Source organism: Portunus trituberculatus, chromosome 27 (genome assembly GCF_017591435.1).
Source record: "Portunus trituberculatus isolate SZX2019 chromosome 27, ASM1759143v1, whole genome shotgun sequence".
Classification (NCBI taxonomy): domain Eukaryota; kingdom Metazoa; phylum Arthropoda; class Malacostraca; order Decapoda; family Portunidae; genus Portunus; species Portunus trituberculatus.
This window is the reverse complement of record NC_059281.1, coordinates 17,542,402-17,564,988: the sequence shown is the minus strand read 5'-3', so window position 1 is coordinate 17,564,988 and position 22,587 is coordinate 17,542,402. Positions and strand designations below refer to the sequence as shown.

The 22,587-nt window shown below is 43.2% G+C and overlaps 1 protein-coding gene across 5 annotated transcripts in view; it reads right to left on the bottom strand.

The window, feature by feature from the left end:
• The window catches only part of LOC123509535, a 51,103-nt gene that overhangs the window by 5,762 nt on the left and 22,754 nt on the right, over nt 1-22,587 (bottom strand). For all 5 annotated transcript variants that reach the window (XM_045263895.1, XM_045263897.1, XM_045263898.1 and 2 more), the window contains exon 2: nt 8,166-8,674. In XM_045263895.1, the coding sequence (XP_045119830.1) occupies nt 8,166-8,453 (288 nt within the window). In that variant the 5' untranslated portion in view covers nt 8,454-8,674. The remainder of the gene's footprint in view (nt 1-8,165; nt 8,675-22,587) is intronic.

Here is a 22,587-nt window from a genome sequence, read left to right as displayed (position 1 = left end):
ATTTCAAACGTTTTTTGAATCTTTGTGAGTGAAGGAAACGAGTGAGGAGTGACGTATGCTCCAGACGTAAACTTAACGCAAATCGGTGAATGCATTCCTTATATTCCGAACTAAATAAAAACATCAGAGCTCTCTAGTTTCTCGTGTCGCAATCACATATGTGAATCGATGAAGTTGCATTTTTCCTCTCAACTATATAAAAACATCGAGATTCCTCACACTACGTTACTGAATCGTCGCAAAATTATACGCTTTCGTCTTTCATTTTCACTCTTGCGTGACAATCGATGAAAACTTTCCGATTTTTTTTCCATATAAAGAAATACACCGGAATTCTGCAGGGTGTCTCTAAGCTTTTCCAGACTTGTAAGGTATTTAGTCTTCAGTTTTATTGTAAGTGCTCATACACTGACCTATGGCAATCGAATAAAGACTACCGATATTTCCTAAACTGAACAAAGACATTAGAATTCTTTAAGGAAAGTTTTTTGAACCGCTAACGTTTCACAAGAGGGGTTTCTATACTTTCAATAGGAACTTTGATAATTTCCTTGTTTGCCGTTAGTTTGTTTGACGTCATCTGCTGCGTAACGACGATGACAAGACTGATTCCTACGGGGTGTTACTAGTACCCATGTGGAAACTCGCTGCGCATCGGCCAGGACGGGAAGATGTCTACGCACTTCCGGTTCAGTACAGAACGTGTGTTTGTTGTCCTTACGAATCAGGCCTTCGTTCTGTGTGTGTGTTCACTGTTTGTTTGATCTGCTGCAGTCTCTGACGAGACAGCCAGACGTTACCCTCCGGAAGGAGCTCAGAGCTCATTATTTCCGATCTTCGGATAGGCCTGAGACCAGGCATTCACCACACACCGGGACAACAAGGTCACAACTCCTCGATTTACATCCCGTACCTACTCACTGCTAGGTGAACAGGGGCTACACGTGAAAGAAGACACACCCAAATATCTCCACCCGGCCGGGGAATCGAATCCCGGTCCTCTGGCTTGTGAAGCCAGCGCTCTAACCACTGAGCTACCGGGCGGGTGTGTGTGTGTGTGTGTGTGTGTGTGGTTGCTAACGTATTTGTTTTCCATTAATGTATAACCATGAGTAAGTATGTAAGTACGCATGTGACCTTGTACGTGTAGATTTTTACTAGGTGCAGTATACGTTCAAGAGGTTAGTGTGCGTACATACGTTTCAGGAATATGTATGCGTACGTTTATGTACTGTAAGTGTGTGTGTGTGTGTGTGTGTGTGTGTGTGTGTGTGTGTGTGTGTGTGTGTGTGTGTGTTAATGTTCAATAGATGTCATGCGGGCAACTTCATGTATACTCGCATAAAAAAAAAAAAAAAATTCAAAACCTTGTGCTTAGAAATTATCCAGTCTTTCAGTACAGACAAAACAATGTAGCTTATCATAGACAGCCAGGTAAAAAATTCCCAACAAATTTGCTTTTTGTTTGCCTTTCCTTATGTTCCTTTGTATATTTCTGTCTCAGTCTGCCTATCTGTTTATCCATCTACCAGCACGCCACTCTCGCTGGGCCACGGTCACTCCAACCTCTTCCATGTACCGCTCTGAGGGGAAGTGACCAAGTGACGCAACTTACGATTTCCTGGAACTGCCGCGGAATATACGATGAGGAAAACGATGAAACCACTTGCGCATCATTTCCTTACCAATGATGTGTTTCTGTTTTGGTTGAGATTTTGTAATTTCTTTTTTCTGCTCATAAAGGAAGGATAGAAGGAGAAAAAACAAAATTTATAGTAAGGTTAGGTTTGGAGGTTCATGGAAGAGAAGTGCTTCGAGATGAGATTAACTAATACTTGGAAAGAGTATTAGTGGGCATGACAGTAGCTAAAAGATAAGAGTGTGTGCAAGAAGCGTTACTTGAAAGGTGAGAAAGGAAAGAGATAAGGAATACTGATAAGATAATCTATATGAAAGGTAAAGTGAGGGTAATTAAGGAAAAGAAGGAGGAGGAGGAGGAGGAGGAGGAGGAGGAGGAGGAGGAGGAGGAGGAGGAGGAGGAGGAGGAGGAAGAAAGACGAAGAGGCACAAACGACAATAATAATAAAAAAAAAAAAAAATCGTGCAATACGTGAGAGAATAACATGCAAAAAATAAAACAGAGGGAGGAAGGAAGAGAGGGATGGGAGACTGGTGAGTAAGAGAAGGAAATCCACACACGCAATAAAGTTCCAAGGAAAATAAAAAGTTGTCTAACCACCCTGCTGGTTCGCCCAGCTGCAACATCCTTGTCCATCCCTCGAGGCGCACTTGTGTCCTTCCCTCCCTCGCTCCTCCTTTTCACGCCTCCACCCTCCCCGTGCTTCCTCAGCCACTCCCTCGATGCCTATCTAATGTTATCTTCTCTAATCTCTCTCACGAATATTCTTCATCTGTTAACTTTATTTTTTCTTCTCCACCTCATCTTCTTTCCCCACTGTTCCATTCCTTCTCCTCCTCCTTCGCATAAATGTGGCAGTGACTATTTCCACATGTCATCCTCCTTATCTTTCCTCCACACCTTCCATTCTCTGTATCTCTGGCCATGTTAACACATCCACTCAACACATTTCATCTCGCGTTCATATCAGGCCCAGCGCATCTTCCTAGCGCGCATGGCGGGAAAACCTGCTCGATATTGAGGACGAGGCGGGGAAGCAGCGGGAGCCGGCACGTGCACTGTGCTCGGGTGTGATAAACAGAGTCGCAGCGGGTCAGGAAGAGCTAATGGGTTGCAGATAGCAGGTTGAGATACGCCTTTAATCTCATGTGTTGCGGTTTTGCGATGATGATGATGTGACCCAGTGCCGGATTTACAAATGTATCGGTTTTAAAGGGTATTGTTATGATTGCAGCTATAAATTAAAGAAGGATCATGTGTGTATAAGTCACCCATGGGAATCTTAGCTATTTACTTATGTGATCTTTGAAAAATTGAAACTCAAAACGCTTTAGAATACGAGCTGAGGATTCAAAATTCATAGGAGAAACAGAAAGTAATAAGAAAACCCACCAATTCATTTATCTAAAGCATTGAAGTAGATTAATCAAGGTTAGCTAATACGTAAATCATGCCCAACCTAACCTAACCTAATCTTTCTCACCCTCAAAGTGAATAAGAAAGCTGACCTTCACGTGATCCAAAATCGGTAATATATTTTGGATTATTGATTGGGAAGATGAAAGTAATGGCGGCAATGGTGTTGGTGACAGGCAGTGGTGGATGTGGTGGTGATGGTGATCTAATATTTGATCCCTTCGTTACTGAGATGCATTTTTACCACGAGTTTTGTTGTGATTAGGCGATTTTATTCACATTAGGAAGGGTTTATGGAGGTCAGAAGTTTAATAGCCACAGTCTTAAACTATTTTAATCCCCACGTAAGTTTCTGAAGTAGTACAAAATCACTAAACATAAGGTAACCAAAACGAATATGAAAACGCGTCACAGCAATGAAGAGGTTAAGTGGATGGGAATGTTTGTTGCGCTCCTTGCCTTGCTCTACAGTGGTGACAGGAGGCTGCAAGGCACTCCACTGCTATCGAGCGAGCCCACACTGGAGTCCTGCATCTATTTGGGCAAGACACAGCGCCGCAAAAACACAGATGCCAACACAACGAGAGCCAATAGAAGTGTAATCGATATCTTTGCTTTGATTTTAACCTCAATGAACGAATTTCAAGACAAATAGCCGTCTTGTCCACCCTCTGGGAGAGAGAAAGAGAGAAATGGTGGAGATGGGAGAAATAAAAAGAAGGGAGAGGAAAAGTGAGGGAGGAAAGAGGTGGAAGGGAGAGTGTAAAGAGCAATAAAAGTTTAAATATTCCTGTCGTGTTGCCAATGACGTAAATTAGGAATGACATACGAGGGGTGGAGAGAGAGAAAGAGAGAAAGAGAGAGAGAGAGAGAGAGAGAGAGAGAGAGAGAGAGAGAGAGAGAGATGCTGTGCTCTCACTTTTTCATAACCATTGATCAAAATAACTCGATATAGCAATGTTACGTGACCGTGTAGTGAATTATATATTATTTATTTTGTAGCTTGACGAGTTTCACCATAATTTACCCACTAGATAAAGATGAGACGTTATCTGGACTTGTTAACCTAGATATGAACGTACTAACCGACAAACAGACAAGCAGGAAGACAGAAAAAGCGAGAGATAAGAAACACATCCACTTACGTACACACACACACACACACACACACACACACACACACACACACACACACACACACAATGATAATCCTTTCTCTCTCTCTCTCTCTCTCAGAAATAATATTAAACAAAGCAAGACCTTAACTTCAATTACAAGCAAGGGAGAGAGAGAGAGAGAACGAAGATAAAATAACACACAAAATCAACCAAATAGAAACAGCTTCCACTATACAACGTTCAATAAATCCTTGCGGCAATCAGGCAGCTCGAAACTCGCCAGCCTTCCTCCCCCTCCCTTGCCGCCAAACTGCCGACTGCCAGCCAACCCGTGAATCCTGACCCAGCGCCGCCAAGAAGCCGCCTTCCACTCCTCTGATAACCACTCGCCCGGCCATCTTTCGTGACATTATTCTCTCTTATCTCTCCCACGTGTAGCGTCACCAAGCAATTGAAGAGGAGGAGGAGGAGGAGGAGGAGGAGGAAGAGGAGGAGTAAGAGATTAAAGTGAGAGACTAAAGTAAGGACAGGAAAGAGGAGAAAATACGAAGAGCTGTGTGGAGGGTGGAGCAATAAATGAGGAAGACAAAGAGAAGTAAACAAGGAGAGAAGAGATAAAAATGGATGCTGGGTGGGCTAGAAAAGGAAAGGCAGGAGAATACAATGAAAATAAATGATAGTGAAGAGGATGTATGGATGACAGAGGAAGCATAAAGGAGGAGATGGAAAGTGAAAGGAAGAAAAACATGGAATAAGAATATAGAAAGATGTATGTAGGCAAAAGGCTAATAAAAAAGAGGAATAACAGGAAGTGAAAGGAAAGAAGAAAAACAGAATGAAACAAAGATAGAAATAAAAAGGTTGCGCAGAAAGAGGTAAAAAGACGAAAACTAGAGAACGAGAGAAAAAGAAGGAAAAAATGGACAAATAAATATAAAACTAAAAGAGGAACAAAATAAAAGGAAGAAAAATAAAGGAAAAATAGCCATGAATATGAGAGGAAAGACAGGGAGAGTAAATGCAAGGACGGTAAGAATGATGACCGGAAGAGGAAAAGGGGGACAAACAAGAAAAACGAAAAGCTAAACAAACACTGGAAGAGGAAGAGAGAAAAGAGGAGAAAGAGGCGGAAGGCAGACCAAACTAATGACCTTTACTTAACATGCTAGGCCATCTGGCTCCCACGATGCCATTAAACTACCATAATGTCGGGAATTCCAGGCTGGGTTAGGACAGGAATTGCAATGGGTGTTATTTTGGTCATGTCGTGGGCGGCTGCCAGAAAAAAAGGGATGAAGGGAAAGAAGGAAAGGAAAGAAGGACGGCTAGAAAAAGGAGGGATGAAGGTAACGAAGGAAAGAAGGAAAGGTAGCGGAAAGGGAAAGGAGATGAAGAAAGAATGGATTAAAGGAAGGAAAGACGGTGAAAAGAAGGGAAGAGAAAGAAAGGACGGAAGGAAGGGAAAGAAAACAAGACAACAAAAAAACTGAGAGGCAAGGAGAGAGAGAGAAAAAAAAAGAAAGAAAGGAAGGAAGGAAGGAAGGAAGGAAAGAAGGACAGCGGAAGAGAAGGAAGAAGAAGAAGAGGACAGGCTGTGTGTAAGTATGTCATGTGCATTTTATATTCATATTTCCAATGCAATATTTATCACGATTTGACTGACACTGACTGATTGTTTTTTTATGATGTGCATTTGTAAAAGTATATAGCCTGTTACACACACACACACACACACACACACACAACTAACTGTTTGACACGTTAGGTTGAGGTCCCACGAGAGATGAATACAAATCACTGCTTTTATGTATACTCTCTCTCTCTCTCTCTCTCTCTCTCTCTCTAGACGAGTGAGAGTGGACAAATGTTCCTCTTTGTCTTCCTCCTCCAAGTCCTTAAGCCTCGACACCCGATAGCTATTGATTAAACAACACTCGACATTCGACAAGGTAGGGAGAGACAGAGGACGGAGGGATAGGAGGGAGAGTGAGTGGAGGAGGGTGAAGTGAGGAAAAAAAAGGAAGGAGGGAAGGAGGTAAGCAAATGACAAATGGCTGGCGTCGAGAGTTGCTGCCGCCCTCGAGTGGTAGAAAGGGCTGCAGGAGTGCCAGCCAGCCAGCCAGCGACCCAGCCAGCCAGGGTCCAGGGTTGGCACAGGGCCAGACACACACCCACCCACACACACACACACACACACACACACACACACACACACACACACACACACACACACACACACACACACACTGCAGGGATTTAGGCTTTGCTATATTGTTCTTTTTTCATCTAACACACACAAACAAACAAACACACACACACACACACACTACGCCTTGTCAGATTCCCCAAATGCTCACATGCCAATAAGTACAGACAAACACAAAACACACACACACACACACACACACACACGCACAAAGCTAATTGGTAACGTCCTTGCATGTCACTTGGCAGGCTAAGATTCGCGCCCTACTCTGAACGCAAGGGTTTTCACTGATGAGCGAGCACTCCTGTCCTGTCTGAAGAGGAGAGCAGGACGAGATGTGTGGTGTGTGTGTGAAAGGTCTCGGCCTTACCCTAAATTGCACTACACTTGTATGAGCTCTGAGGCTGGATTAGAAGGGTAACAGCTGAGAGAGAGAGAGAGAGAGAGAGAGAGAGAGAGAGAGAGAGAGAGAGAGAGAGAGAGAGAGAGAGAGAGAGAGAGAGAGTGTGTGTGTTGGTGGGGGAGTTAATGATATAATAGGAGGTAGATGAGAAGATGATGCTGAATGCTGAAACATGTACCAACTGTATAAAGGGTAATTCTCTCTCTCTCTCTCTCTCTCTCTCTCTCTCTCTCTTTCAGCATCCACTAGTGCCACACCAAAACGTTCCCATTATATATAAACAGATAGACAACTTGACACAAATGAACTTTAATAGCATCAGTCTTAAAAAAAAGTAAATAAACACGCGTTCCTCATTTCCCAGCGGCGACCTTGATGTTATGAAGGTCGTGAGGAGCATTAACTGTGGTGACGTTCGTTGCTTGGAATGCTGGCTGTCATTACAGAAGCGTGAGTTTCCTTTCTTACACGTATTTAGTTACAGGAGAGGGTAAAGAATATAATTAAGTGTAATGGTGAATTCAAAATCGATAGGATTAACTTTTTTCTTCGTGATCTACAAGGCTGTTTACCTTCGGCGACAAGTAAGTGATGATTATCTGTTGCCTGGAAATATCACCAGTCAGTGTTCATTATAAGTAACGCAAGTCACTATCGGATGATCGTATATGTCAAGAACAATGGATGGTGTGAGAGGCAAGCACCGGTCGCATGCTTGCCCAGCTTGATTAAAGGCGATTTATCCGGGAAGACTGACCAGTACCCCTCCATATCTGTCAAGTACCCTGTGATTGTAGTACTTTATCAGTCAGCAACAACCAATTGATAGTAATGTTAACCCCTTTATTACTGGGACACATTTTTCCTTTAGATATGTGTACGACTAGACCATTCCATTGGCATTAGGAAAGGTCTGTGGAGGTCAGAAGATTAATGGCCACAGTCTTCACTATTTTAATATACTACATAAGTTTCTGAAGCTGTATAAAATCAATAAATGTTAAGAAGAATGAATATAGAAAGGCGTCATGGTATTCAAGGGGTTAACAGTAATTATAGTATCGACAGTAACTTCTCATTTCCTAACAATTGGTGTCTGCCTGTCAACAGTAATTAGTGTTCATATGTCAAGGTGAATTAATGATTTACGCTAGTCGACAGTAGTTCACGCCTATCAACAGAGATCAATACACACCTGTCAACGGTAATCAAGGCCCACTATCAACAGATAAATACAGATTTTTACTGTCAATCAGTCAACAATGATACTCGCCAACAGCCAACTCAAAGGCCCTTCCGTCAAAGTCAACAATAAACACCTACCGTCAGCAAGTCAACGGATAGCTATAAAAAGAGAAGTGAGCAATAGGGTGGGCAGCTTACCTGTCTGCGGAGGGAGAGGAGGCTGTGCCGCTTGCAATACCAGTAGCAGAAATGGGCTGCAGAGTAGAGGAGGAGCCACGCCACCAATACTAGCTGCCATTTTTCCTCAAGTATAAGCATAACGATGATGAAGACCCACCCCAACACCACCAGGAGGGCCAGCACCGCCCCCAGCAAGCGCCACGTAAACAGTCGCGACTTGCAAACTGGGGGCACGCCGTCCTGGGTCTGCTCGGGGACTGGGACAATCTCAGGGTCCGTTTGCTGTATTGTATTTATATCAGCCATTGTTCTCGTCTCTCTGGAAGTCTGCACGAAGGGGATATCGGGGCTCGAAACACTCGAGTCGTGGGAGAACACTTGCTGGCGCGGTGAAGGTTGCTATCTCACTGAGCCGGTAGGGTTCTCATTCATACCGCGAGGGAGATGGAGCGGCGACGTCCTTCCGTTGCTGAGCTTGAGCTGTGACTGGCCACAGGATGAGTCGAGGGTGCTCGGCTCACTCACACCTGCAAGGGACAGACGCATGCGCAGTTAGGACGATTGTTGGCTGCCTGCCTAATGTTCATACACACACATATTCACACACACACACACGCACACACGCACACACACACACACACACACACACACACACACACACACACACACACACGTCCTACCCTCAAATTTGCATTTGTAAAGGTGCATATCTTGTTCCCCACGCATATTGGTATACAATCATTCTGCTTCGTAAGCACACACACACACACACACACACACACACACACACACACACTCTTATCTCTACCAATTATACTAGTAAACTTTGATACACTTAACTTGAGATGAATCTTAAATGTTTTCTAGATATATTCGCTAAATAATTGAAGCATGGATTCGCATCATCAAAAGCAGATATTTCTCTCTCTCTCTCTCTCTCTCTCTCTCTCTCTCTCTCTCTCTCTCTCTCTCTCTCTCTCTCTCTCGTTAACAGAGGCAAAAGTCCCTGCTGATACTCGTAAGCCGCGGAACTTTTCTGAATTCATCAATCTCGTTGTTCTCCTTATCGCCTTTAGTGTAATCCTGCCTTTCCCCCACCTCTACCCAACGCACCACCACCACCACCACCATCACCCCAACAACAATACTAAAAAACACATCAAGACACAATCAAGTAAAGGCAAGCTGATAATGCTAAAGCACGTCAAGGTCAGGAGAAAAAAAAAAAAAAATCATATACATTAAAACGTTCTTCCCACACGAAATCCAAGGAATAATTCGTGCTTGGAATAAATCGTATTTGTAACTGTGTGCACAAAGAACCACTAGCATACGAGAGATTAATTTTCTTCTCTTTCTTATAACAAATTATAAGAGAACTTTCGCTTATGCCGGAGTGTGCGCGGGTGGCAAGGAAGAGGTGAGAGATGGATGTGTAAAGAGTGACAAATGGGCAGGGAAGATAGTGATAGACAGGGACGGCAAGAAGTGTGTTGGAGAAAGTGATGGTAAGTTAATATGAAGGAAGTGGTGATAAGCGAGGAGGAGGAGGAGTGACAAGTGGGTACGGGACGGTGACAGCAAGGTAAGAGCAAATTGGGAGTTTGTATTTATAGACTAGGTGCGCGTGGGGTGGTAAAAAGCCTGTGAGATGGTAAGGGCAGGTGAGACAGGCACAAGCAGAGACAGGTAAGAGACAGACAAGAGACAGGAAAGAGAAGACGCCTTGCCTTACTAGTGTTACTTCATTAGCGCGGGGGATTCCCTTTATCATGTTCTGGAGAATGTGCATTTGCAGATTCTTTTTATGCGTTCCTCGTAGCTGTAGTCCTTGCTGCGCTAGGTTCGGTGACTCTTTTTATACCAACGTGCTGCTGATCCTTATGCGGGCCACGGTCAGCCAACTAGCCAGCCACCCAGCCAGCCAGCCAGCCAGCCATCCAACCATCCATCCAGCCAGCCAGCCATCCAGCCAGCCATCCATCCAGCTAGCCATCCAGTCAGTTAGTCAGTCAGTCATCCAGCCATCCAGTCAGTCAGCCAGTAAGCCAGCCATCCAGTAAGCTATCCATCCACTCATCCATCCATACATCAATCCATCCATCCATCCAGCCAGCCAGCCATCCAGTCAGCCAGCAAGCCAACCAGCCAGGTGAAGTGACCTTTTGGGCTTTACGTGTAACTGTAATATCCTGGCGGGCAGTGACGTAAATTGACACTTTTTTCTCTCTTTCTTTTTGCGTCTCGTATTGCGTAAGGTTCCAGCAATTGTTATAAGAATGACTTAAAAGACGTCATCTTCTCTGAATAACTTATAACCATCTTTTTTCAACGAGGATATAAACGGCAGGGAAGCACGATGATACGCTGATTAAAACACGATGAATGCACGAGTTCTGAGACGAAGGCAATGTGGGATGGCAATACTCTCTAATAGCAAGTGAGGTGATGCTGAAGGCGATTCCCAGGAGCAAGGTCACCGCGGGTCACTAGTCAGCTCGGTGCCTTTTATCCCCAAAGGTCACAGCTGACACGTGGCTTGGGGGCATTTGAAGGGAGGAACAGTAAGTGGGGGAGGATAAGAAGAAGCAAAGTGACGGAGAAGCAAAGGACTGATGATGAAAAAAGAAAATAATCAAGTGCAAAAAAAAAAAAAAAAAAAAAAAAGAGGGTGTTTGAACATGAACTGATAAAGATGTCAATTAAGAAGTGGATGACCATGAATAAGGGAGTGAATGACCATGGCGAGGGAGGGATGGAGGGAGAGGCAACAGGGCAATGAGCAGCAAGAACACAAACACTGTCTCGTGGTGACGCTGCTCCAGTTTGGCGGCAAAAAGTGGTCTTGGAGGTGAGGCATGCGGCAAGAAGGCGATCGAGGGATCGAGGGAGGGAGGGAGGCATGAAAGGGCGGTGGGTACAAGACCAGACACAGGGGGAGAAAGAGACAGGAGCGATAGGCAGGCAGGAGGGAGGAGAAAAAAGGGCAGACTAGGAGGCACCGACGTCACTGGCCACGTCACGACCTTGCGCGGTTTATCCTGAGTCACTGTCCAGAAAGGAAGGCGGCGGCGAGGCGGCGGAGTGGTGGCGACTGTAGATTTTCAAGAGAACTCATTTACGATGGTTCCTTAATTTGTAGAACGTAGAACACAGTGACGCAGGAATCAGGAGGTGGGCGAGGCAGGTGGGCATGAACAGGTTGGGCAGGTTTGGACAGGTGGCACAGGTTTATGTAGGTGCCGTGAGATGAGGCAGGTATGGGGAAGAGGTAAGACTAGAAGAGCAGGTATAGAGGAGAAATAATTCGGAGATGAGTTGAAGCGAAAGAATGGAATGGTGAAGAAGCATTGAAAAAGAAGAGGAGGAATTCAAAGATGAAGTGTAATGGAAGAATCGGTTTATGAGGAAGGACAGAAAAGAGAAAAGGGGATTTCTGTAATAAGTTGGAGAGAATGAGTGAGATCCGAAAAGGTGACGCAAGAAAAGTCAGTGGAAAAAAGTATAAAAGAAACAGAAACATTAGGTTTTCCTCTCTTCAAATACTCGTGAGTGATGTTTTCCGCTGAAGTTCCCTTCCTGAGGCGAGAGAAGAAGTTTGCCCGTGACTCACCAAGGTTAAACAGTCAGCTGAGTAAGGTCGAGGGACTAACACACACACACACACACACACACACACACACACACACACACACACACTATCTTTCCCCGTTCTACTTATATTGTGCCACTTAATTTTAAGAAACACATGCTAATTCCGCTTATCTATAGAACATACAAGAGAGAGAGAAAGAGAGAGAGAGAGAGAGAGAGAGAGAGAGAGAGAGAGAGAGAGAGAGAGAGAGAGAGGGGACCACACGAGCTAGGCAATCTATGCAATGTTTCCAAAGAAACACTCTCTTCAGAATCGAGTTTTGTCTACGTGTCTTTGGTCAGCTACGCTCCATCTCTCGTCTGCTAAGTCCCGACGAGACGTCCTGTAGCGCCCAGCCAACCAGTACCTCTTCCTCCTTCCCTGCTTTAACGTATCCTTTGGTCCTTTGAAACACCCCTTTCTACTCCCACCCCAGCCAATCCGTTGCTCCCCGATGTTCTCCTTTACCTCACCGTAGCAACGTAACTCAAGGTCTAGAGGGCGGGCAAGGCTGTCTCTAAGTGCCGTCATAGAAATGAGATATTATCAAACGTGCTAATAAGAGAAAATGAAAGCAACATGTAACACTGCTTTTGCTTCTTGCCTGGCTGCATTCCTCCTCTTACACGCGTGCATACACAGGCATGTATCCAGCTACCGTCACGCTGTTCCTACACACACACACACACACACACACACGTGCAGGCACATAACGTACATATCATCTTCATAAACAAACGGCTTGAGTCTTTTCTAGTTTTCTTTTTTACTTTTCGAAAAATTTAGGTGAAAACATCTCCTTTCCTTTATTTTGTATTAAAGAGACTATTATAAGAGGTTTTTCTCATTGACAGGATAAAGGTAACTGTACCACTATACGCTCTACATGGTGAACTGTTTATCTAAGCAAAAATCCGGAAAATCGCTTCCTCCACAAAATAACATCAATTACTTAAGCAGTTGTTTGACGATATACCGTTTCTCTCTCATCTCCCTTTCCTCTCTCTCTCTTTTTCTCTCTGCCTGTCAATGCAAACTGGCAGGCAATAAAGTGGCAGGGATGTGAGGCAGCGCAAACACACCAGTCAGGCCAGCATCGCCCCGACAGGTCCTGGGTAACTCCAAACTGCTCCCAACGAGGCCGAATATTTTGACTCCCAGGAAAAACGGCGAAGGTTGTGGTCCCAAATGCCCTCTTTTGTCAGGTGTCCTCGCTTCTCCCGGAGACAAACAACAGGGAGTAAATACTGAAGCTTATCCCCTCCCAGACAGTGACATCCTTACCCATATTCAGTCTCTCCTCATCCCCTACCTTTTTTTCTTTTTTTTTATACCATGTGGGCTTTTCACGGGAATTTTTGGGCTAAAGGGGATACTTTTTAGGGTACCTCCTATCTCAAAGCCCACCCACTAGGAAACCGTTGCCCTGAGTGAGGAAGCCCAACCTGCACTCAGACCGTGGACAGGATTCGAACCCGTGTGCTTGGAGACCCCTCGAACCCCAAAGCACGCATGGTTCCACTGTACCACGGCGGCCCTCTGTCACCCCTCTCCCTTACCTCTCACATCCTGCCTCCCACTCAAATAACTTTATTTATGCCTCATCTTGCCCTATGTTTTTCTCTCCCATCTTACCTCCATTCTTTCCTGTCCAATTATTTTTTGTCTCCTATCCAGTCCCTTCTCCTTCCCTTTCCCTTGTCTCCTGTCCCTCCCCTTCCCATTCCTCTCCTGTCCAGTCCTCCTTCTGTCCAAATCGCACTCCTATATCCTATTTAGTCCCTCCCCACTCCTATTCTCCTCTCCCCCCACTCCCTACATCACTCAGCTCTACTCCCTCGCCCGTCCCGCCTCGATTTGCCCCGCCCGTGCAGACCAGGAAATATTCTCTCAAGGTTCAGAAGCCCCGCGGTACCTCTTCAATATGTAACGTGTTTTTTCCCAAGACGGGCAGCGCGCAACTCACTCGCTTGCTTACCTCACGCGCTGACGACATAGCGATGCGTAAGAGTAACAGTAGTGAGTAAGTTGTTTGAAATGCATTACGCTAATAGGTGTTACTATATTTGGTATGTGACCTTCTCAGTTCTCCTTATTTGGTATGGTCTTTTTGTTTTTATCATGTATGTATGTTTTGTTTTTTGTTTTTTTTCCCATGTATTGATTCCTTGTTTGTTTCTATGTTTATTATGGCGTGTGGCCTTCTCTCTTTCTTTACTCGTATTTGTTATGTGTTGTTTTTACTTCTTTCTATTGTGTTTGTGACCTTTTCTCCTCTTTCATGTTAGTATGCATGCGTGTACGTATAAATGTATTTATGCATGTTCATAATACTTATCTTCCGTTTCTTGGCATCTATATTTCAGTTCTTTTTCTTCGCGTCCTTGCTTTTCCGTCTGTTTGTCTGTCTTTGTGTCTGTCAATGTGTCAACAAAATTACCAATAAATTTAACTCGAGACTGAAGGAGAATGACGTAATTATTAGCAAAGTTAAAAAAGTGACGAAACCAGTTAAAACAACAAGATATCCGGATAAAAACACATTGTCACTTTTAAAAATATATTAATGTATCATTCTTTGTTCGTCAGGGTAATACAATAATGTTCAATCAAATACATATGGCAATTTATCTTTAACCCCTTCAGTACCATGATGCGTTTCCATATTTTTTTTTCTGCTTACTATTTGATAATTTTATACAGCTTCAGAAACTTAGGCGAGGGATTAAAAGAGTGAAGACTGAGCCCATTAATCTTCTGACCTCTATAGATCTTTCCTAATGTCAATAAAATGGTCTAATCGTGCACAAATCTCTAGGTAAAAATGTGTCCCAGTATTGAAGGGGTTTCTTGTCTCTAAACCTACACGCGCCACTGGATTACGAAACAGTAGCGGCGGCGGACGAGACGAGACCAGTGAGTGATGTAACCCTTCAGGAAGAATCGAAACCAGAAAGGCGACCACCACCACCAACACCACCACCACCACCATCACCACCACCACCACTACCATCACCATAACCACTTCCACTCATAGCTCCAACACCACCATTTCCACCACCACCACTCACCGCAGCTACCATCACCATCATCATTAACAACAACAACAACAACAACAACGAAACACTGAAGAGATACGATCAGGAAGTTTAAAAAAAGGAGTGTTGACTGATGGCTTTCCCCTTCTTCCTCCTCCTCCTCCTCCTCCTCTCTTCCAGCTCTGCCTACTTCACTTCTTTCTTTCCATATTTTTTGCTTTAAGTCTCTCTCTCTCTCTCTCTCTCTCTCTCTCTCTCTCTCTCTCTCTCTCTCTCTCTCTCAAATTTCAATTATGTCCATTTGCGAAACTTACATATATCACCAGGAAGGAAGAAGACGAAGGGAGGAAGGGCATAATGAAGAAGTGGAGAGGAGGACGGAAAAAATGAAGGAAATTAGGTGAGGGGACAAGAGAGGAAGAGGCTCCAGGCTTAGAGTGAAGCTATTTTGATGAGCTATATTTTGAGAGGGATTCTGAGCTGAGGAGAGAAAGAGAGAGAGAGAGAGGAAGGGAGGGGAGATGAGGATAGGGGACAGCGTATAGTAACGAAAAGGGAGGGGGAAAGAGGAAAGGAAGGGTAAAGTAGATAAGATATACGAGGAGAGGGAGAGGGGAAAGGATATGTAGGTTGAATGTAGGCAAATATAAACACGAGGGGAAAGGACAGGAAGGGGAGGGGAGAGAAGGGATGGGAAGGGAAGGGAGGGGAGGCAATGAAAGCAGAAAAAATGTAAATGTGTGAGGGGAAACAGATAAGAGATCAAAATTGGGAAAAAAAATGGACCAATCACGAGAAACGACGAGGGGAGGAAAAGGGGAACCGAGTGAGGGAGAGGGAGAGGGAGAGGAGAGAGGACTTTAAACTGTAGAAAATAACCGGGAAACATTAATAGTGAGTAAAGAGAGGAAGAAATAGATGAAAAGGTCCGGTTTGTGCTATATATAGATTACTGACAAAAATACATATCGATAGAGCATGCGTGTGAGTGAGTGTGAGTGTGTGGGTGAGTGTGTAAAGATATAAATGAACCTAATTTTACCTTCTCTACAATTTTATCCTCCATTGCTCCCCCAACTTCTCTCTCTCTCTCTCTCTCTCTCTCTCTCTCTCTCTCTCTCTCTCTCTCTTCTGCTATATTTAAATAACGTTGCTCCATCCGCTTCCTGTTTGGGTTTCTGTTTACATTCATCTTTTTGTTCTTGTTTTCATCACTCTTGATTATTAAAGATGTTTGCAAGTGATTTATTTCCACATGCATTTAATTACCAACAAGTTAACTTTGGCTGATCAGTTTTTATTTTCAGTTCTTTTTGGGGTGTAGGAGGAAGATGATGATGATGAGGAGGAGGGAGAGGAAAGCGAGTAAAAGATAAGATAACACATACATACACACACAAAAAAAAAAAGAGTACACGGTGATATGTGTTTTCATAATCTAGTCTATCTGTCTGTCTCTCTGTCTTTCTGTTTGTCCGTCTCAACAACAACAAAATAAAAAAAAACCATCTATTGGAAATGTTGACAAAAATACAAATACTGTTCAGTTAACAATGTGCCACTCCCAAAGAAGAGAATTTCCTGTTATTTGGATGAAATATACATGTGTGTGTGTGTGTGTGTGTGTGTGTGTGTGTGTGTGTTATTAGTATATACAGATAGACAGAATAAGAGAAATCATGGTAGTACATTGAAATATTGTTGATTAAAGCGATGGTTTTAATCCAAGGCAAAATTAACAGTACCCTCGTCCTCCTTTCCCTCTTCCTCCCTCCCCCCTCCTCTCTCTCTCTGACAGTTTCATTACGGTGTATTGTCGTCGTGTAAATGTGCGGTGATTTGGCGCCAGGCTTATGGTGATTGTGATTGGTAAAATATTCAATAGCACCAATGAGTTGCCGTTATCATTATTTGTATATGGAAAGTGTTTACAGTTCACCAATCAATAGACTTAAAACGGCGCGTCGTTATTGTTGTAATTATTGTTATTGTCATTATTACTATATAAATATAATTGACTATCACTACTACTACTACTACTACTACTACTACTACTACTACTACTACTACTACTACTATCACTACTACTACTACTACTACTACTGCTACTACTACTACTACTACTACTACTACTAACTACTACTACTACTACTACTACTACTACTACTACTACTACTATTTCTATATTCATCTTTCAATTTATCTATCTACCATTATTATCATTACAATTATTACCACCACCACCACCACGACTATCACTCCCACGGTCACAATATAAAACCCTAGGATGATCAAGCATAATGATCTAAAGCAGCATTCCAGGATGAACAAGGCCAGACATGTGGAGTCCACGCACTGGCACCTAGAATGGCATCGGTCGGGCGTGGCGGAGAGCGAGGCTGGCCCAAGGTGAGGATGCGCCAGGGACACCCACTTAGCAGGAAGTCTTAAGGCAGGACGAACAAGGCCGCAACATTGATACCACGACAGGACGAACAAGGCCAGGACAGTAATGCACGGACAGGATGAACAAGGGCGTGATATTTGCAGCTAAGACAGAATGAGGGCGGTATTGAGTGTGACAGGATGAACAAGGGCATAAAACTTGCAGCTGAGATAGGATGAACGAGGCAGAAGTTTTTTTGGGAGACATAAGAAATAAGGGTAGACAAGGACGACATGGAGGGTAAACAAGAAAGAATGAAAAACAATAACAACTCATGAATCAATAACAAAAATAATAGTAACGAAAAAACTCATTGTTGCTACTCTCTCTCTCTCTCCTCCTCCTCCTCCTCCTCCTCCTCCTCCTCCTATTACTATTATTACTACTACTACATGAACAACACATAATTCAGCTTGCAAAACATATAAGATCAATAATTAAAGATTAGTATTAGGGGAACTACTTCAAACGAGTGGTGGAGAAGAGAAAGAACAGAGAAAACAATAAGATAATGACCAAAAAGCACATAAGGACTAGGTAAAATGCACAAAGGAAGAAACAAATAATAGGAAAAATACAATGAGGAAAAAAAAATTGAATAAAAAATTGTGATGTGAATAGTTAATGATAATAATATGATAAAATAAAGAACTAAAAAAACAAGACAGAAAGAGAAAGACAGGAAAGAAGAAAATAAATAATGAAGGAGCAGGCAGAATACAGATAAGGGAACAAGGTAAAATTGAGAGAGGTAGGAGGGGGAGAGGTGTAAGGTGGGGGAGGTGTGTTTGTGGGGTGTGGCGAGGAGCAGAGGGAGGAGAATTGAAGGGCTGGTGTTTGAGGGCACATCCATGTAAGGCAAAGAGAATCAAAACCAACAGAATATGCCAATGAACGAATGAATAAATGAATGAATGAATGTATAAACAACGAAATCAACTTGAAAGAGGGGAAAGTGCACGAGACGCAACGAAAAAAAAACACAAACAAAAATCCATCGTTTTTCTTTTACGATATAAAAAGTGAAGTGAATATCAAATCAATGGAGCTTGAGAACACATGTCTATAAATCTATACAATGTTTTTATTCTTAGACCAAAAACAAGAACACAAAGCAGAGAGAGAGAGAGAGAGAGAGAGAGAGAGAGAGAGAGAGAGATGGAGGGGTGGGAGAGAAGGGTCGAGTATGACGCTTATCAATACACAAACAACACCACGCAATAGGACAAGTATTGACGCCCAGACACTCCACACTTAACTTACACACGTAGGAGGAGAGAGGAGGAGGAAAACAAGGAGGCACAAGCGATCAAGAGAGAGAGAGAGAGAGAGAGAGAGAGAGAGAGAGAGAGAGAGAGAGAGAGAGAGAGAGAGAGAGAGATTTGATTTGATTTGATTAATTTATTGCACCATAGTGCCAGGCAAATGTACAAAAGGTGGCCCGTAAGTTACAACCACACACACCACACACACACACACACACACACACACACACACACACACACACACACACACACACACACACACACACACACACACACACACACACACACACACTGTATAATAACAACAACAAAAAAACAAACAAACAGAAAGAATATAGAAGAGAGAGAGAGAGAGAGAGAGAGAGAGAGAGAGAGAGAGAGAGAGAGAGAGAGAGAGAGAGAGAGAGAGAGAGAGAGAGAGATCCAGCCTCCCTCTTCCTCTCCCCTCCTCCCTTAACGATGACACGGGAGAAACGATCTAATTCCCACCCTAATTAAATCCTTTGAGGTGACTTGATGCACCTGTCCATTACTACTGACCCCGCTCCGATTCACCTCTCCTTCCATACTGAACTTCCTCCCGTGTATAATTATCCTGAAAGTAATGAGGCATGATAATAGTGCTACTAATTAACTCTTAATAGCCCGGGAATCATTTCATTAATGTTTTCTCGCTTAATTAGAAAGGCTATTGGTTTCCATCTAATAAGGTTTTGATTAAAAAGTTTATCGTCCGCTGGTCACCTCATTGAATTTAATGGAGTGGTTACATACGCTGATGTTGTTTTGTTTCGTGACCAGAGGTGTTGAAGAGGAGGAGGAGGAGGAGGAGGAGGAGGAGGAGGAGGAGGAGTAATTCACAACATATCAATAATGTAATCTGGTGTCCGTGAGATTGAACTGTTGCAACACTGTTCATTAAAACATTTCAGTATATCTCTTATCTTCCTGTTTCTACTAAAACCAGCTCAATTTTAAACTATCAAAGACCAATTCTGAGAGTCATTTTACACAACAGATGTATTCTATTACACAACAGACAATACCATGACAATGCAGCGAGGAAAAAACTCTCATGATAGTAAGTTTAATAGCTCTGTCACACACTATCGCACGTACTGTAGTAGTAATCAGAAACCTAATAACCTGTAGCATTCATTTCCATTGTTACTTGTAGTTTCAATATTACGTCTTCTTATCTTTTGGCTATTTTTTGTTATGTAGGAGGAGCACTGGACAGGGGCAACAAAGTGTTCGAAAAACGGCCCATTGAGTGTCAGTCTATAAATGAAGGGGACAAAAATTACCGAAAATTGAAGGATAAATGTTTGGAAACCTTCAACTAAAACAGTTCAATTTGTGGGGAAGGAAATATAGAAGCAGACAGTGACTTGTTAACTAAATTTGACAATTCAATGATTGTTAGCAGACCAGAGGAGGTAAGAATAAGGGAGAACACTAACTAAAACAGACACCAAGCTTGCTAATATTAACTTCTATTCATCAACAACTGGCCTGCTCTAGATTCAATGTGCACACTAGGACCATACTAGTTGGATGTACAGCCACACCTTGAGACGCCTCGCTCAGTATTGGTCTCAGCAGCGGAGGCCTCGTGTCTAGTGCAATATTCTCTTTGCTCTCCTGCTGCTATGGACTGCAGCATTATATATGTGCTTAGAATTATAAATGTGTCGTGTTCTTCATCACATACTTGAATAATGATTTGAATTTGAATGTAAAGCTGCTATTACTACTACTACTGCCACTACCGCTTCTGGATATCGCACAAAACCACCCTTTTATTCCGCGTTCAATGCATACACACTCCCGAAAAAATAGTCAAACATTCACCGCCCAAATATACAGATATTTTATTGGCAAATCAAAATACACACACGACAGGAACACAAAGCACCAACTCACCCATGTATACAGGCTTGCAGACACGTATTGCTTCTGTCAGGTCAATACGTGCTACTACTACTACAACAACAACAACTACTACTACTACTACTACTACTACTACTACTACTACTACTATACTCCTGATACTATCACGATTATTCAGAGAGAAAATGGAAAGTATCATAATTGTTACAGTGAATCAAGGAAGAGAAACAAAGAAAAATAAGTAAATAAAGAAAGGACAGGATGCAAGGTTGATGAAGTGGAAGGAGACGAAGAAATGGAAAGAAGGAAGAAGGTAGGAAGAATGTAGAGGGTAAAGAAATAGTAGATGGAGAGGAAGAAAAGAAGAGAGAGAGAGAGAGAGAGAGAGAGAGAGAGAGAGAGAGAGAGAGAGAGAGAGAGAGAGAGAGAGAGAGAGAGAGAGAGTAGTCCTACTTCTTAAAACCACATAACCAGAACACATGACTTATTTCTCTCTCTTCTCTCTCTCTCTCTCTCTCTCTCTCTCTCTCTCTCTAAGCACAGCACAATGAAAAAAGAAGGCCAGTGGAACACCAATAAGAAAATTTTAAAGTCTCCTCTAAAATGACTCGTTGCAAATCCGTTTTCTCTGACCGACTTATATTATGGAGATGTTACGCCAGCCACTTTTTCCTCACGTTTAAGAAGCCCAGACGATAGTGGCATTTGTTCGTATAAGGAAGGGGAGTTGATGTTCTTATTAGATTGCATTTTATGAGTTGTCTATTAGATGCAATTATGAGTTACGATGAGGTCTAGTAGGTTAAATGAGCACGTTCTTTCAATTATTATTATTATTCATGTATATTCAGATAAGATAAAGCAAGCGCAAGAAAATTTTGCTTGGGGTGAGAGAGAGAGAGAGAGAGAGAGAGAGAGAGAGAGAGAGAGAGAGAGAGAGAGAGAGAGAGAGAGAGAGAGAGAGAGATAAAAAAAAACTATGAAAACTGGTCAGTACACACACACACACACACACACACACACACACACACACACACACACACACACACACACACACACACACACACACACACTCTGACCTTGAATCAGGTAAAAGGAAGACGGTCAAGGTCGAGCGAGATGAAAAAAAAAAAAAAAACTGACGAAAAATATATAGCATGATATCACGATAGAAGAGAGAGAGAGAGAGAGAGAGAGAGAGAGAGAGAGAGAGAGAGAGAGAGAGAGAGAGAGAGAGAGAGAGAGAGAGAGAGAGAGAGAGAGAGAGAGAATAACTTAATAGCATGAGAAGACGTGTGTGTGTGTGTGTGTGTGTGTGTGTGTGTAGAGGACACAACCATTGCTTTTAATCCTTTTTAGTGATAAAACAAAGAATCTGAAACGACCTCTACGATTCCTTGAGGCGTTGATGTGTCGTCCGCGTCAGTTGTGCTGTCGTGCAAGGCGAGGAGTGAGTTATGAACATCGTCCGTGATCGTGGTCCATTAATCTCCCTCTCCCTCTTCCTCTATCTCTCTCTCTCTCTCTCTCTCTCTCTCGTAATGAACCAGTATTATGAAACCAAATATTATATAAGAAAAATCAAGGACTAGGAAGTACAGGAGGCGTCACTTGCTTCTTTTTTCCTCCTCTTGTCTCCTCCTCCTCCTCCTCCTCCTCCTCCTCCCAGCTTCGCCTCTCATTGACTGGCGCTGCACATCATTTTCACCTTTTCAATGAACTGCAGCCACTGAAAAACTAACCTTGCCTACATGCCACAGGGAATTTAGATGAAGAAAATGTGTAGGCTGGTCGGGGTGACGGGGTATGAAGGAGAGAATGAAGAGTGAATGCAGTCCCCCTGAAGCCTCGCTAAATGAAGGCCAGAGGGAAAAGGACAAACTGCATGCAAACGTAAACAGTTTAGCATACTTAGAGGCTCACATAAACACATCAGAGAGAAAGGCAGAGAAAGAGAGAGCGAGCAAGAGAAGGAGGTAACGAGATAGGACAGGAGAGGAAGACCAGAAGAAATATAGAAATGAAGAGAGAGCGGTCGGGTTGAGGGAGTGGTCGGACCAGGACCAGTTTTTGTGGTGGCGTGGCAGGAAAGCCGCCTGCCTGTCCTCCCGGGACTTCCCCGCCGCCTACCACCGCCATGACGACTCCAAAGCAACGCGAAAAC